The sequence below is a fragment of the Megalops cyprinoides genome, chromosome 15 (genome assembly GCF_013368585.1).
Source record: "Megalops cyprinoides isolate fMegCyp1 chromosome 15, fMegCyp1.pri, whole genome shotgun sequence".
NCBI classification, from domain to species: domain Eukaryota; kingdom Metazoa; phylum Chordata; class Actinopteri; order Elopiformes; family Megalopidae; genus Megalops; species Megalops cyprinoides.
Window position 1 is genome coordinate 29,294,348 of NC_050597.1, and position 16,839 is coordinate 29,311,186.

Here is a 16,839-nt window from a genome sequence, read left to right on the forward strand (position 1 = left end):
ATAAGAGCGCGACTGTAGGTCAGGTAGTTACCACAGATCTAACATTTAAAGGTTATATCTCACGTGAATACAATAAACAGAATCATTATTTTGGTTTTATATGTTTCTGGTTCTCTGTGCATTTATAAAAGGCCATTTATGATGGGATTCAGAAGATGACGCATGAGGTATGCTTACCGAACCTCTTCAATGATTGATTGTTGCTCGGTGTTAGACACGGTAGACTGGTATTTGCAAGCTATCACTTGACACCAATTAATTAGCGTAATATTTGAAACAGTTTGTTGGGTCTTGTCCTTCCGGAGTTGTCAGAGCAGACGCTGGCAGTCGTCGATGGTCGCGACATCTGCCCTCTGGGGTTCCACAGTGGCCACTGCGAGACTTGCGTTCCGGTGATGTAGTATAAGACCACTCTCACCACAGCGCTACTGCTGAATCAGTGTCCAACCCAAGTCATTCGTGCAGTTACAGCTAAGGAGATAATATATTTTGCACATGAACAAATTGCACACAAAGACGACAAGTTTTCCGAAGAATGTTTACGTTTTAGCCCTGCTTGGTGTACCGAAATTTAAAAAGAGTCGCTATTTTTTAATCCCTAAACAATATCTAAGGATGGACGACGAAGTGCAGTGGGCTACCGGCGTGATTGACAAGAAGGTGGAGCTGGAGAACAAAAGTGAGGTATGCCTTTTATTCCAATAAAAGAAAGAAAATTCAGTATGTACAATTCAAGGACATTGTGGCATCAAACAATAACTCAAGACGTGCTGTTGAAATAAAGACAGATAGTTTGCTTTGAGTTTTCGCTGTTCACCCAGGTCAGCTAATTACTAGGTTAGTATTGTTATGCTAATATCGACATATTAAAGATTGTGTCCTGAAAACGAGTCAGCCTGTATTCAAACTGATCAATCAGAGTACTTTGCTCTGGCATGGAATGAATCTTAGTGTTTCCTATTCACTAACAGGTAAGGTTTATCCCCTCCCCAATGTCACATCAAGCTTACTCACTGGAAGAATTGGGGTTTCTTCCCAAAAGGCATTTGGCCGCCTACTACTTTAACGTAGAGGTGAGATAAGTCACCCATTTCAACTAATGAAAGCTAACCCGCACAGCAGCATGCACCCAAAAAGCATTTGTCTTCGTTCTCATTGTTCTACCAACCCTGTTGTGATAATGTCAGTTTGTGTGTTTTTCTGTTGTCCTTCTCTGCCATACTCATTCTGCCTTTTAACCTATTCAGGTTTGTATATCTTTTCCCATTCCTTCTCCTATGTTTTGCTGTCCAGAGAGCTGAGTGGAACCATTCTTAACAATATTGTGCTGCTGATCTATAAACATTGCTTAAATAATTATTCATTATTTAAATTGTTTAAATATTTAAAACAATTTATATCTGTGTTTGGAAAAAGTCACACAACACCATAAACACGCCTCTTTCTATTACATTGTAGAGAGGTGTTTGCCCTTGCACTGAGTTTTATCTAGGCATGCTGTTATCACAGAGGAATGTCTTGTCCTAGATGGTTTTAAACTTGAGGTAATCAGCCCAGTTGTCTTTTGAGAGCTGATTTTTTTTCTTTCCCATGAGTGCATTCAGCAGTCAGAGTGTTCAGTTAACGTTTGCTAAATATCCCACACATTAACACGTCAAATTCAGAACAATGGAGCGGTTAATCAACACTTAATATTGCATGATTAATTCTAACCTCTATTTAGATATATTTAGTCTGCAAGGAATTACAAAGCTGGTGGGAGGTTAACTAAAGTTGTTGAGATGTTGTTTTAGATAAGTGAAGGGCATGTGCTCTTGGTAGATAATGTGATAATTTAGATTTTTCGTTGTTTTTTAGAGGCTCAAAGCTCAAACAAGGAAAATGGATACACCAGGGCTGGAGGAAGAGAAGTTCATCAAATCACTCAACGGACGTGTTATGGATGTTAAGGTAAAGACTGAAGTATATGCACTCATAGTTTCAGAATGTCCTGACAGACATCTGTAATACCTCAATGACAGTTGAAATAATCGCTTCAGTAAGTGCACTTTGTATTCCTGTGCTGTATGGGAAGAACAGTCTCTACTCAGACTGCAGTGTCTATGGTTACACGAGGGGCAAACAAGTCTCCTAAAGGGGAAGACCGTCGGCAACTGTTGGGAGCATGCAGCGGGTTCATGCGTTGCCACCTTTACAGTTACCTTGACACTGTGCCACAGACTTAGCGGACTGAATTCCATGTGCCAGGAGAACAGTCCCCTTGCTGAGGGGATTTGTGACATGATCACAGCGAGCAGTGCCATAGTAGATTCTTGGGATGTGTATGTGACTGCAGCTCGTGCCCTAATACCACAGCTATCCGCAGAGGGTGCATGGAATTTTTCCCCCATCCCCCACCTCAACCCCCCCACCCTGCAGCAGATCTTGCATTGGCATTGTTAAAACCCGTTTGGATGGTGCGGAATCTCCCGATTGGCTTAACACATGGAACACGTGTGGGTATCAAAGCTGAGCCCCAAATTCTCTGCCTCCGTGGATAAGGGTTGCTGCTGTATTGTTTTACCTCCATTGCTGACGGCCCGGTGGTGCCAAAAACTCCCTGCATCTTTCAGAGTCCCTCCAAAGCCATGCTACTGACCCACATTTCCCCCCCTCGCTGCTACCCAAACTCACCTCAGTAGGGTCTCAGGTTTTACAAGCTCGTCAGTGCTCATGGTAGCCATGCCATGGGCAGCCATTTTATTAGAAGCTCAAAGTCCAGGAATGACAGGAGTACAGCACAATTAGTCAGAGGTCCGCCAATAAACATGGGAAGTCACGATGCATTCAGTGTTCGTAGGCCTGCCTTGAATCGCTTTGGAGTCTTATGAGAACAGGTGATGTTTTATGCAATGCCCCCATACAGTTCCTGTGATGTCACCCATTTTTTGATTCATAAGGACATTCTCTGAGGCAGGTGCACACCCAAGTACCCCAGTCTTACATTGATTCCTTTAGCAGACACTGTTATCCTGTGTGTACTGCTGTGTGTACTTTTGATACTATAGATTGTTTTCCATGGCTCCCTGTCATGTATATTTTTAGAACGTGCTTTTTAATAGTTTTAGGTCTAATTTTTAAAATAGTTTACATAAGATATGCACTTGGAGTTATTTTATGAGCGATTATCAGCTCGGTTTCCACGTTGTTGGTTTTCATGTTATTAGCAGCCAGGGTGACGGAACACCTGCAGGCTCTGTTGTGAGATTTCCCACACTGAAGACATTAAACAATGCCAGTGGATGGAATGGCACTGATTGCCTCAGACAGGCTCTCTGTTCTTGCCAGGCGATGGATCACGTGTGGAAAAGGTCGTCTGACCTGCACCAAGAAATCGTGGACCTGGGAGGTGCAGAGAACCTCGCCGAGCTGCACAAGAAGAAAAAGAGCAGAAAGGATGAAGCAGCGCCCTCTTCTGGGGCAGTAGTGGAAGTGCCGGTTGTGAGTGTGTGCTCTCTCTCTCTCTCTCTCTCTCTCTCTCTCTCTCTCTCTCTCTCTAATGGAGCAAAGAGCAAGGAGCCATCTCTGATTATGCAGTGTCAAGCCAATACAGTGGCTTTGATTATTTTCCAAGACAGATCTGGCCCTTTATTGCACTTTTACAGATAACTGCCAAAATAAAGAAATCACCAACATAAAGTGTCTTAATAGGGTGCCGGGCCACTGCAAGCCACAGTTTCATTGTGCCTTGGCAGAGGTTCATAGATTCAGGTATCTGGAGCTCTACTGGGGAATGAGACACCATTCTTACATGAGAAATTCCATCCTTTGCTGGTTTGTGGATGGTGGAAAACACTGTCTGAGGCATTGGTCCAGATTGTCAGTGTTCAGTGAAGTGTTCAGTTGGATTGAGATTTAGCCATAGCATAAGGCTCGCATTGTTTTCATGCTCATCAAACCATTGAGTGACCACTTGTGCCCTGTGGATGGGGGCATTTTCATCCTGGAAGTGACCACTCTCATCAGAGTGGAAAGGCTTCACCACAGAATGAATGTGCTTAGTCAGAATGGCTTTATATTTATTGTTGTTTACCTTGCCCTCTGGGGGGTTGATTGGACCTAAACCATGCCAGGAGAATGCACCCACACTGTAAGAGAGCCGCCAGAACCAGTAGGAAACAAGCAAGTTTCTGTTGGTGTGCGCCACACATGCACTCGTCAACTGATTCAAAATTGCTTTTCCGTTTTGCCTTTCGTCTCAACAATGCACAGACATCACAGTGGAGGAGTATACACTAGTTGATGATGCCTTTCCCTCAGACTTCAATGCCAACATCACCTTAGCCACTGTTCCTTGTAAAACATCAGCAAGTTCAGGAGTCTTCCTCATTGAAGCTCCTGCCAGACATCCCTGCTATAACCACCCCTCTCTCAAAGTCACTCAGATTTCTTCCAGCCATCGTAGCCAAAATAATGGGCAACTGGGTCTGCCCAGCATTTTTATACATGACCCTAAGCATGATGGGATGTTAATTGCTTAATTAAGTCAGGAACCACACTTGCTTTCAATAAACTTTGTATCTCTCAGTTACTCAAGTATTTCTTTTATTTTGGCAGTCATCTGGGGGTGACTGGTGTTCCCACCAGCAAACCATTAGCACATTGCACAATAGTATATCACTGTATATTATTGTATTGTGGAAAAAAAGTATACATATATGGAGTTTGTATCTACAGTAAGGTCAGTAGAGGAGGTCTGCGAAGCTGCAGGGCTACATGTTCATATGCTGTCACGTGTGTGTTTTGTTATCATGCATCACAGCTGCATGTTAAGCTGGGGATACACACACCTGCAGGTCAGACAAAGGGGATCACAGCTGCATGTTAAGCTGGGGATACACACACCTGCAGGTCAGACAAAGGGGATCACAGCTGCATGTTAAGCTGGGGATACACACACCTACACGTCAGACAAAAAATGCTGGTAGCTGAACATCACCTATCCCCTTGGTGTGTCCCACAGGTCGTTTGTTATCACCCGCTGTTGATGGCCATCGTTCCCGATTTGGTGAGGGATTGTTGGCAGACCCTGACTGGATATATCGTTGGAGAACCTTAGCTGACTGTTGGGTGTGTGTGTGTCCAGCTTCATAGGATGATAATTGAGTCTGTAGTCAGAAATTGGCTGGTGTGGTCTTTGTCCATTTGTGGTGGTCAGACAGGACCTGTGGATCCCTCGGACTTCCTGAGGGCTGCAGTGCAGGGCAAGTTGAAGATCATTGAGAGGTTCCTCGAGGACGGTGGGAACCCAAACACCTGTGATGAGGTAGGCCATATCTGAGGAGCGCACCTTTTTTCACGTCTCCATTCTCATGCATCCTGAAACTTGTCAGGCACCTTAAGTCCCTCAGCTGATGTCAAGAAAACGCACTGAGATCTCGTTTTATCATCCTTGTATCAAATGTATCCTGTTTGGCATCTGTTCTCCCAGTGGACTATGGGACTTGTAGTGTGGAACATAACCACTGGCTGCTTGTGCTCCAACGCTCCTGCAGGGCAGTGATTGCAGAGGCGAAGGCGAGCCAAATGTACATGATTGGGGATTCCAAAAATTTAGGGTGTATGCATATAAAGGGGCAAAATAAAAACAAACATACATTAAATAGGGGATTATGGGGGTATATGTTTTGAAACATGTAAGACATTTGAATTTAAGCACAGATTATCTATATGCACATGTTAACATGTGTTACCATTCAGTATAACTATTCTAGGACCAGTGCTTCTTCTTAGCCATAGTAGCACTCATGCGGTGCCACAGTGGAGCAACACCTGTGCATCTTCGCTTAACATGTCTTTTTTAAAAACCCCTCTCTCTTAACAATGCCCAGTTCAAGAGGACGGCTTTGCACCGAGCGTCCTTAGAGGGTCACACAGACATCGTCCACAAGCTCCTGGATAAAGGAGCCGACATCAACTTCAAAGATCGGGTGAGACAGACCGCACCCCCCCTCACTGTGGGTCTAACTGATACGTCCTGCTGCCTAGCTGCGTAGCTCAGGTGATGTTTGATTGACAGTGGTGTGGAGCAGGGATTGGCCATTTGACTGGGTTCTCCTCCTTTCAGCTGGACTGCAGGGCGGTGCACTGGGCCTGCCGAGGGGGCAAACTGAGCACGCTGAAAGCCCTGCAGAACAGGGGGGCAGACCTCAATGTCAAGGACAGGGTGAGGAGCATCTGTGTACTCTGTGTGTGTGTGCACTGTATGTGTGTGTGCGTGTGTTCACTGTATGTGCGTGTGCACATGTGTACTGTATGTGTCTGTGCACATGTGTCTGTGTGTGTGTCTGCATGTGTGTATTGTATCTGTGTCTGTGTGCATGTGTACTGTATGTGTGTATGTACTGTATATATGTGTGTTCTGTGTGTGCATGTGTGCACTGTTTGTGTGTATGTATGTGCATGTTTACCGTATGCATGTGTGTGTGGGTGTGTTTACCACATGTGTTTGTGTATATGCACAGCTAATCGAGTGGTCCAGCCCCATGTACCTGGCACATGGACATCTACTGGGGCAACAAGCCACCATGAGGTAGCGGTAGCAGAAACCCAGTTGTTTCCTGGGGTGGCCTGTATCTGGCCCCTTCGGCTTCTGATCTGGCTGATTCCACTTACTTGCACCTAATCTGGCGCACCAAATTTATGGTGTGAACTGTGAACTTGTGAACTGTGATACTGAATTCATAGTTTTCAGATTGGCACACTACAACTTTGGCTCACTCAAGTCAAATACGGTCACCACTTTAATTATCTTTTCAGTTGCGCTCCTTTCAGTTGACACGTCTTTCCAGTGGAAGTCTTTCAGTGGAATCTAATTATGTGATTACATATATGCCTGTGCACAACAAGGCATATCAAGGATATTCTGACCTGTATGTACAGATACTGATAAAAGTGATGTACATGAGAAAACTGCAAGGAAGATGGAATTTCATTTATGTGTGGATGCAGAGTACATGGTTTGAGGTGAGTTACCTGCTTTACTGTGCAGCACTCTGAGATCCATGAAAAGAACTATATAACTGTGATGCATATCTTTATGATTATCATTATTATTATTATTATTAGTAGTAGTAGTAGTATGATGCTGATGTGTGTTTGTGTGTTCATGTGTAATGCAGCTCATGAGTACTCCTTTGCATGTGGCCACCAGGACTGGCCACTACGATGTTGTGGAGCATCTTCTCTCCAGCGGGATCAAAATCAATGCCAAAGACAGGGTAGGAGTTTCCACAATTATCCTCAAGAGTGCACTTAAGGTAGCAAAACCGCAGCGGTCAGCGACATGCTGTCTGTTATCAGAGGTCTAGTAAAAATCGTTAGCTCATGATCACCGCCTCTTGCTTCATTGTCCCTGAATGGCAGAAGTCCTGCAAATTTTCATTGAGAACCTACAGCACAATGCCACCAGAATAAAATCAGTTTTGCACACTCAATCAGAGTTTGAAGTGATTTTACTTTTTTCAACAGATAAGGAAAACAGAGAAGATAATTGGACCGGGTGTTTAGTTGAGCTTTCCAAGCAAATGAGTCGCTTACCTTACGAAGCAGATTTATAAATGTCTGCAATATCCAACCAGGCAGTTTCCTTTGGTGTTAATTTCTCATCGACCTCCCACCCACTTTCAGGAAGGGGACACTGCCCTGCACGATGCTGTCCGACTAAATCGGTACAAAATCGTCAAGCTGCTCATCCTCAGAGGAGCCGACATGAAAGTCCAGAATGCTGTGAGTATCGGGACCCTCCTCTGCAAGCCCGTACATTAACCATTCAGACTGACACACGATGAATATGTTTATTTGGTAGGTTAACTCTTCCAGTGTCGAGAATGTGACAAGGTGTTTTATGCAGCAGTGGACTGTCCACTTTCTTTTTAATGAACTAATATTTCTGGCAATTTTTCCAGATATAAAAACAAAAAGAAAAAAGTACATTGACATTGTGGTAGGTCATATTCCTTTGCCTCATTGTGTGGAATGGTTTTGGATCTGCAGGTTGAGTGCGATGGCCAAAAAACTGTATTTCATGAAGAATGAAGAACAAATGAATTTAAAAACAAACTGCTATCACCACCATCACGATTAACATCATCAGCATTGTCATCATCATTATGCTCATCATTCCTGTATTTTTGAAGCCACTTCAATGACCAAGATATACCACTGAGCATGGGTTGAAATGTAATGTATTACATTTAAGACTGGCCTTAGTTAATCAGGGGACACCTGTAAAAAAAACCAAAACAAAACAGACACAACAGAACTAGGTATGACACATTAGGGTTTCATTTCACTTGAGAAAACTAAGTAACCAGCAGGGGCCGGTCTTTGGGGTGTGTCTTTCAGGAGGGTGTGACGGCCACCGAGCAGGTGAAGCAGTGGCAGTTTGACACCAAGGAAACGCTGGAGAGGCTGGATGGCATGAAGGACGTGGGGATGGTGTAGGGACGTCCCCTAATCCCACTCTCCTCTCGCTGGCACCAAACACCGGCTGCAAGCCTCATTTCACTGCATTTGCTCTTGGTTCATCCAGGTACACATGCTTCACAGTTATGTATGCTGCATCTGGACAATTTAGGCAGATTCCATTTTTGGTTTATTCACATGCTATTTCTGAATGTTCCGACACAATTGTGAAAAAGATACATTTTATCATATCATCTATCACACATCAGTGCATTGTCTGCAAGTTATGGTTTGTCAGCATATATGCTATCTCATATTTGAAAACAGCAGCTCTGTCTATGCTAAAACCTCTCTTTCTAGGATGTTGTTGGCAGAAAGGAGATTAGTTTGGGTATGCCTGGATTTTATATGACGCCAGAGGGAGTGTTCTGCTCATGCGTGATCTGCTTAAAGTATGTTGAAGGATGTTATCCGCTGAACCTTTATCGTAAATGGCCCAGACCTTTGGCCCAGTTTTCTGAAACGCTGCTTCCTCCTGCCTCTGGATTCTATCCTGCAGGGCTGTGAGGCCCTGGATGGCACCGTTATTCCTAACAGACATGCAGTGTGACCGCAGCTCTGGCCCTGGAGGGAAGCGTACTGCGCATCCAGCTTTATGTGTAACCACGCGCTAATCTGGGCCCTAAAATGGCTCCTACTGTAGTTCCCCTCCTGTTGTCTCTAGCAGCAAAGCAGAAGGGCTGCTCTACATTACTGCTGAAAGCAATAACGACGTGATTACTTTCAATGAAACATGTTCAGTTGTAAACGTGTTGTTACGAGAGAAACCTGTGGCATTTAAGGTTGCACAGTCTAATCTTAACGTGGCACAGGAGTAGTTGTATGTCCTGTGACAGCATTTATTATCACTGAGGCAATGTTTTCCAACACTACATTTCAAGGATGGCCCTAATGTTTTGGTAACTCTACAGCTAATTGCCTAAAACCTACTGAATGCACTTTGGGAAGAAGTTGCTCTAATGTAAATGCAATGAAAGAGATTTGAAGCATCAGCAGTAATAATCACACAGCCCAGTCATTAGAGGTCAGTCTTTTATTATCAGCAAGTGATATTGTTGATCGTGATCTTTATTGATACGTCCAATGTGCTTAGATTATCTCTTTGGGAAATGATGATCCTCAGACTGTTGTCACTTTCATAAGTTGCTAACATAAATGTGAATGCATGTTTTCCAAAGCCATTACTGTGTGAAACTGAGCCAGTTACTGTGAGCCGGCTGCTACCTTTCCTAGAGTGGTTCTCATATTGTCTTTGTTACCAGAAATTGTTGTAAAAGTAACAAACAATAGCCATCTTTTTTAATTCAACTGTTTCTGATTGTGTTCCAAGGCCAAGAACATGAGCCCACTGTATTTTTAAAGAAGGGCAGTTTTCGCTATGAAGGCCGCAATCACAAAACTGAATGAAATACAGGTATTATGGCAGCATAGAAAAGCTTTACATGCACGCTGTAAGCAAACTGCAGAAGGTCCCGTAAGGTTATGAACACAAGTGCCATTGTGTCCCCAAGAACGAGCAAGAATGGGTGGGATTGTCGCTGCATCCCTGGCTAAACTCCAGGAGCAGGAGACGAGCTTGGGTCACATATTTTCCTGCTTCTATCAGTAGCACAGTTGAGCAATGGAGAAATTGGTCAGCAGCTCCAAGAAACGCCGATTAGCTGTCAGTACAGATCAGCTCCACCACCTTGGAATTGGGCCGCATGTTCTTTCAGCATCTGAGGTTGCTATAACTTTGTACTACAATGAAATACATAGTAATATATTGAGAACTGTTGTTCAATCCAAGAATACATTGCAAATATAATTAAAATATGAATACAAGTCAGAAATATATTGCAGTATGACAAAATGGCAATAATTTATATATTTATAGTATAGTAATTGAGCTAAAAAATTATGTATATATATATATATATATATATATATATATATATATATATATATATATATATAATATATATATGTATATATATATTACACATATATAAATGTATGTGTGTATATATGTATGCCAATTTAACAGAAATAAAAAGGTGAGTAAATCAAGTTCTGTCAGGACTGCAGGGACACATTCATTTAGGCCTCTGGTTTGCCTCAGTCACAAACACATTCACTTGAATGAATGTATGAAAGAATGGATGAATTCACTGAAACTGGTGTCATCAGTAATCAGCCAAATAGCACTGATGGCACTAATTAACAAAAAGAATACGAAAGTAACCAACTCCAGATTAAGATTTAAAAGTCATTTTTTGATTCTGTAGGAAAAGAAAACCAGAGCTAAGTGTATGCTCAGACCACAAGTGTTGAAAAATCACCCCTGTAAGGACTACTGACATTTGTGTGGCCAACTAAACACTTAACCTGAGGTTCATTTTTAAATCCCAAATGCTGACTGTCTGAAAATAATTTCAGGTTCGTACATGCGTAACCCCAAAGTTATACTAGCGGCCCCTAAGAGGATCACCAGTGGATTAGTCTTTCTCCGTCTGCATGTGTCAAAGGTCAAACTGGCAGACCTGAACAAGACCTGTAATGGATTTAGGAACAGATTAACCCACCTCTTGGCTGCTGGTCATAGCATGCCAAAGAAGTGTTTTGGGTAGATAAAAATGTATTCTGGTTTTTAACAAAACTTGAGCTGTGTGTATGTACTACCAAAAATGTTCTATAATAAACAAGTTTCTACTCAACATATTGTTAATATTACTGACCCTTAAATTTAGGGTGGCTTTCTCAACTGACCAATTGCATCATTGTTCATTTAAGTGATCAGATTCCAAGTACAATCACAACCACTTAACAAATGCTCAGTCTTGATCAGTTGAGTATCATTCGCATGGCTAACGTGGAGAGGAGGCTTGTGCCCATTTCACACTGTGGCTCTGTGGACAGTTGCCAGGTTAACAAAGCTCCCCGAGAGGACATGGCAGACTTCCACAGTGCGTACCCTCTGTTTGTTTTGGATACGCGGCGGGCTGGCGAGGCCGAGCAGATTCCCTCGACATGTCCATGCTTTAGTGGGGCGGTGCGTGCGTGCCTGTGACCGTCCCCAGGCAACAGACCCACTCCTTGTGGTTCTCTTACTACTACTATTCACTACTTAAAATGGAAATATAATTGCTGTAATCAGTGCCCTGAGTATTTAATGATTTAGTCAGGGCACAGAAACAGTGGTGCAAAATACAAAACACAATGCAAAATATAAAACACAACAATGCCACATTTGGCAGGGATTACAGCCTACAGTTTGACTTGTTTTCATGTGAATTTCAGCTGAGAGTTTCCATTAGATCAGATCTGACCCTCCTTCAGAAACTTTCTTCCATAAGCAAGGTGTTACAGTGGTACAATTATAACAGAAGGCCCCAAAACTTTAAATGCCTGCCAAAATAAGAGACACAAGTCATAACAGTTTAGCATTATAGGTTTATTGTTATTTTCCTCCTTTATCAGTAGTGTAAAAGCTACAAGGCAAGCTACGCACATTGCAAAAAATCTATACAGCACATTTTTACAGTACAGAGCCTAACTTTGTGGACCGTGTGGCCTTTACAGCATGTAGTAGCGTGAGTCGATCACATGAGGGCACTGTGGTCCACGTGAGCAAAAGCTAACAAATGAATGCAGTGACCTGTTAAAGTCAAGGTTGTCCCCGGATCTTCGGATAAATAGGTTCAAGGCTTTGCTGCGCAACAACGCCTCAAAGGCGGAGGGAGAATAAAGCGGAGCTCTTGACCGATTTGCGATGCAGCAAACCCACCCGACCGTGCAGCAGCGGGATGCGGTGAAAGCGGTGGTGGGGGTGGGTCTGTGCAGAGCTGGGTCCTGCGGGTGCTTCCCTGACCTCCCCATTTTTGTGTGTGTGCGTGTGTGTGCAAAGCATTCACACAGATCGTTCTCCCCTGGAAAATCACACACACTAATCCCCCCCCAAGAGAGGAGGCAGAGATGCCCTGACTCTGCGGGGCCTCTGAGCGGATCCCGCTTTTTCCATGCATTTCCATTGCGTTTTCCATGAAAATGACCATGCTGGTCTTGGAACCAGACACACCAGAATAATGCCCTCCTTGCTTTTCAGTACAGAATTTCACTTTGAACCCTGTTATCAAGCTCCAAGAAGCAAAGATAAAAAACATAGCCCAAGTGAGTCACATAGTGTAAAGCTTGTACAGTGTAACAATGACTTCAGCTTTGAAGTGTTTTTTTTCCCCCTCACAGAGAAGTGCAAACAAGACATATTCACAGATGAATGATGGGATAATTCCCAGGCACGTACAGCAGCACAGTAATATTTAAAACCGTGAAATAAAAACCAACATAGAGTAGCATGCCATATTATGAGTGCACAGATAATGTATACTGGTAGACAGACGGAGGGGCCATATAGAGCAGCCCTTACAGTATTCCATTTTTAAAAAAGGGGAAAAATAAGCCAAATCAGATCTGAGAACAACATTTCAGACCAGTTCCCTTTTTTTCTCGTGCTAAGAAAATTTTCCTCAAAGAGCCAGACTCAATTCCACAACACTGAGAAGCCCCAGAATAACAAGTTTTGTCACCAAGTTGGTTTCCAGCACCCTTTCCTACAGTAGTTAATAGCAGCAGTTGTTTAGAGTTCTCGCACTGTTAAAGCTTTTGGGGGATGTTAAGGCCCACTCAGCTGATAAGATAACAGGTTCAGCTAAAACGGATATGAAGAAATAAACAGAAAGACTCATTGCAGCTAACCTGAATGGAGTAGACCCCAAACAGGAGTCCCAGAAAAAAGAATACATGACACATTCTTATTATAGCCTCGACTGACAAGAAGAACCAGAAGTACACCAGAGAATGTTTTAATATTTTGACCCTTGCCTGACTAGGTAACTCCCAGCCCTGGGTCTCATTGGAGATGAGACGACCAAAAGAGAACCAAAAACTGGTCGCCATAGCAATGCATTTTGCAGAGAGGTTGAAGTCCACATTACACACCTTGCAAAGCTGCACTCAACACAGGGAGAGGAGACGGTCAGCAAATTCCACTGAATGCAAATGGGGCGGGCAAAACGCGGCCATAGTTCAAAACACCTGCTCTGTGGGTGTGTGTCTGTGTGTGTGGTTTTTAACTTTGGTGAACCTGAGTTTTTCTACCCTTGGTGCACTCTTGATCTCGGGGTTTGGAAAGAGGAATCATTCTCCGCACTACCTTTCACATACAGTGTTCCGCTTTTAATATATTATGTGTCACTATGTGAACAAACAATAGCATTTATAAATGTGCATTTAAAGCGGTAAGCCACAAAAAAAATTGTAATTAATTTTATAAATAAAATTAATATTGGAGGGGCTTTTGTACAATGCTCACTTTTCCAGAAAGCTACTACTAGAGTTGTCACTTTCATATGGGTGCAAAGGTCATTGGTTGTCTGGGGAAAAGGTTAAAGCTCAGATGAAGCTCCATAAATATATCCTTTCTGGTAATTATAATCAGCCAGGTTTTCTTGCTTATATATATTTGAAAATAAAAGCATATTTTAGTCCCAGGAAATTATGAAAAAAAGATGTTTACAACAAACTGATTTTCCACCGCAAATGTAATTTTCATGGATAATCTCTGAGGCAAATTACAACAATGTAGTTTCATGAGGATACTGGGTAAAAATGTACTGAATAATTGGCAGAGAAACAGAGGAGACTGGGAAGTGATACTGAAGTAACTTGGGTCAGTGAATTGATTTTAAAACCGAATATGGTATAACAATGTTTTTCTTTGTTAAAACATTTTGTGTTAGAGCATATATAATTGTGACATTTTGACATGCTAGTTTGAATTAGCCATGTACTGCACAACTAGCCAAGCAAGTGAACCATTTACATAGTGCAGTATTTCACAGGAAATATCATGGCTTACATTGTCCTTTTGGATCACCTAAGAAACAAATATACACAAACATTTTGTTCATAATCATGTTAATAATTTACTGTACATTTACAGAGCAGTGTGTATTAATATACCCTGGGGTTATCAGTGTGTGACAAAAAGGACAACCTCACAGGGTGCATTAGAGTAAGAGGGTGAATTATGAATCTATGAATCTTTGTTTGCATGTTCAAACAAAAATGAGCCTGTGTACTCAGTTATTCAGAGCTGGGGTCTGTAGGAAGCTGCAGTTTGGTAGGACCAACTGAAGTTATCAAATGGGTCAAAATCATAATAGAGAGGAGTATATTAAGTTATTATTAGGACATGAAGGACAATGACAGTTGTGCCCTTTCTGTAATGCATTTGTTTTCTCACTGTCATCACTGAGAAGATATAAGCGCAAATAAACGCTACATATTCGTTTCTCTGGATGCTGTCTGTGGAGAGAAGGGATCTGTTTGACATCTCCCTCAACACTGTCGCTGAATTTGTGACAGTGAGAAATATAATTCCTTTATTGTCATCTCTGCTTGCAATATATCCATAATATGTTTGAAATCATCAAAAAAAAAAAAATCACACAAGATTTCAGACAAAGTATTACTCTTTTTTTGGAGTCTCATACAGCTTTTCTTATTATACTGCCATATTAGACTTTCTTATTAGACTGCCATACTAATGTTGAGTAAGTATATAAAAATATGTAAATTAAATTATGTAAAATATGGCCTTTTCCATATTTGTGTAAATATGTTAATAAGGTTAAGGCCTGAATCTAATGATGCATTACCATGAACTTGTTGAACAGAAATGCACTGGCATATAGTAACAGTAATGTTATTTCAATGCATTTGTTTCAGTCATTTTTGTCTTCCTGGCAAGCAGCTTTTCCTTAGTTTTTTTTTAATATGTAACATAAGCTTGAAGATATTCATTATTTAATGTGAATAAACTTTTTTCCATTAAACCTAATGTACCTACAGGTCTGTTAACATGTGTTTTCGCTGACCAGTGCACTTGGGGAATAAAACTGTCAGTCCTTTTTCTTGATTGTTCTGAATACCAGCTACTTCTATTAAGCAGCTCACTCATTACAAAATTTTAAGTGGCGGTTCTTACGCAGGTGAGACTCACTCTATTCGGGTGTGAAACTTTACTGTTAAACTCCAACCGACTCCTAAGACGTTTCACTGGCAGCCATACCAAACTGAGAACCCACACCAAAATGACCAAATGTAATTGTAATATACTATATACTAAGAAATACAGTATGTTGTTCAGCCTGAAAATATATTAATCCAAAGCAGACGTATATTGCAATACATTGCAAAATGGGAGTAATTTTAAACATATAACCTGAGCTAAAAAAATATATTTTCTAAAATACATTCTCAATATATTTTTTGTATGGGTGACACATTGTCATTGTTACTACGTAGAACCATGGTATTCATCGATACAGTTATGTGGTTTTTCCAACTGTAACAGGAAAGAATGACCATACAAACAATTGCTATACCCGGTCGAAATGCTTGATCATCTCCATTGTAAATGGTAACTGGACTGCGACTTTTCTCATTCTTCTCTGTTTTGAATTAACCTTGCTAGTATGCACCTTGTTAACACTGAGTGTGTGTCTCCGTCCTTTTTAAAACAGCAAACTTACAAATAAACAAACCTATGCACAGAGTCTCAGGCATGCATCTCCTCCAACAATGGTGGTTTTTCAAGTTTTTCAAGGACTATGGGACAAACACTCCTTGTTGAGCTGAAGGTCGGCTGAGGGCCTCACTACGTCTAGACTCACCTTGTTCTGCTGTCATTGAAGCAGACCATACAAAATAAAGAAAACCCTTTTGGGCAATGGAAGTTTGTGGACGTGCAATCAGAGACCTTGAAGATCATAATGGGTCTGGATTTAAGCGTACCCAATGTGCCCTTAAAAGTACAAACTATGAAGGAAGAGGATGGGCAACTATGATAAATGCCCATGCTGGGACACATAAGACAACAGGGGATATCATTAATGGAAGGTATGTGGCTGTGTAAGGCCTGTTTAAGATTCATACACCAAATGGGTACTGGGCACCTTCAAAGTGCTCCCACCTGACACCAGTGGAGCTGTGGCTGATATTTGTAACAGCCCTGTTCTTCCGTGTCATACTGCAACACACAGCTTTATTTAGGCTCTGACCTCCATCTCACAGCTCCCTCAGAGTGCATTCCAACTCATCACCCATATAACAGGTGAGCTGCTGAATGTTTTCTTCTTTTTTTTGGGGGGGGGGGGGGGGGGGGGCATTTTAAACATTTTGTTTAAATGTGCGTAACTGCAGAAATAAGCTCCCTGATTTGCTACTTTTTAAAGTAAATGATTCCTGCATAACAGTCATTGGAGCTTTAAGTAAAAAAGGGACAACATCCCG

At 42.0% G+C, this 16,839-nt stretch overlaps 1 protein-coding gene across 1 annotated transcript; it reads left to right on the top strand.

Annotated features, from left to right (window-relative positions):
* The first annotated feature begins 471 nt into the window (after nt 1–471).
* LOC118790456 (ankyrin repeat domain-containing protein 2) lies at nt 472–9,109 on the top strand. Its single transcript, XM_036547371.1, has 10 exons — nt 472–684; nt 1,858–1,950; nt 3,328–3,477; nt 5,198–5,305; nt 5,871–5,969; nt 6,107–6,205; nt 7,161–7,259; nt 7,669–7,767; nt 8,386–8,572; nt 9,005–9,109. The coding sequence occupies exons 1-9, from the start codon at nt 496–498 to the stop codon at nt 8,482–8,484; spliced, it is 1,035 nt and encodes a 344-aa protein (XP_036403264.1). The 5' UTR covers nt 472–495; the 3' UTR covers nt 8,485–8,572; nt 9,005–9,109.
* The last annotated feature ends 7,730 nt before the right edge of the window (nt 9,110–16,839 follow it).

Coding starts and splice junctions, on each gene's coding strand:
- LOC118790456 (XM_036547371.1), top strand. CDS start 496: ATGAACAAATTGCACACAAAGACGACAAGTTTTCCGAAGAATGTTTAC. Junction 685..1,857: donor AGCTGGAGAACAAAAGTGAG/GTATGCCTTTTA, acceptor GTTGTTTTTTAG/AGGCTCAAAGCTCAAACAAG. Junction 3,478..5,197: donor GGGCAGTAGTGGAAGTGCCG/GTTGTGAGTGTG, acceptor TGTGGTGGTCAG/ACAGGACCTGTGGATCCCTC.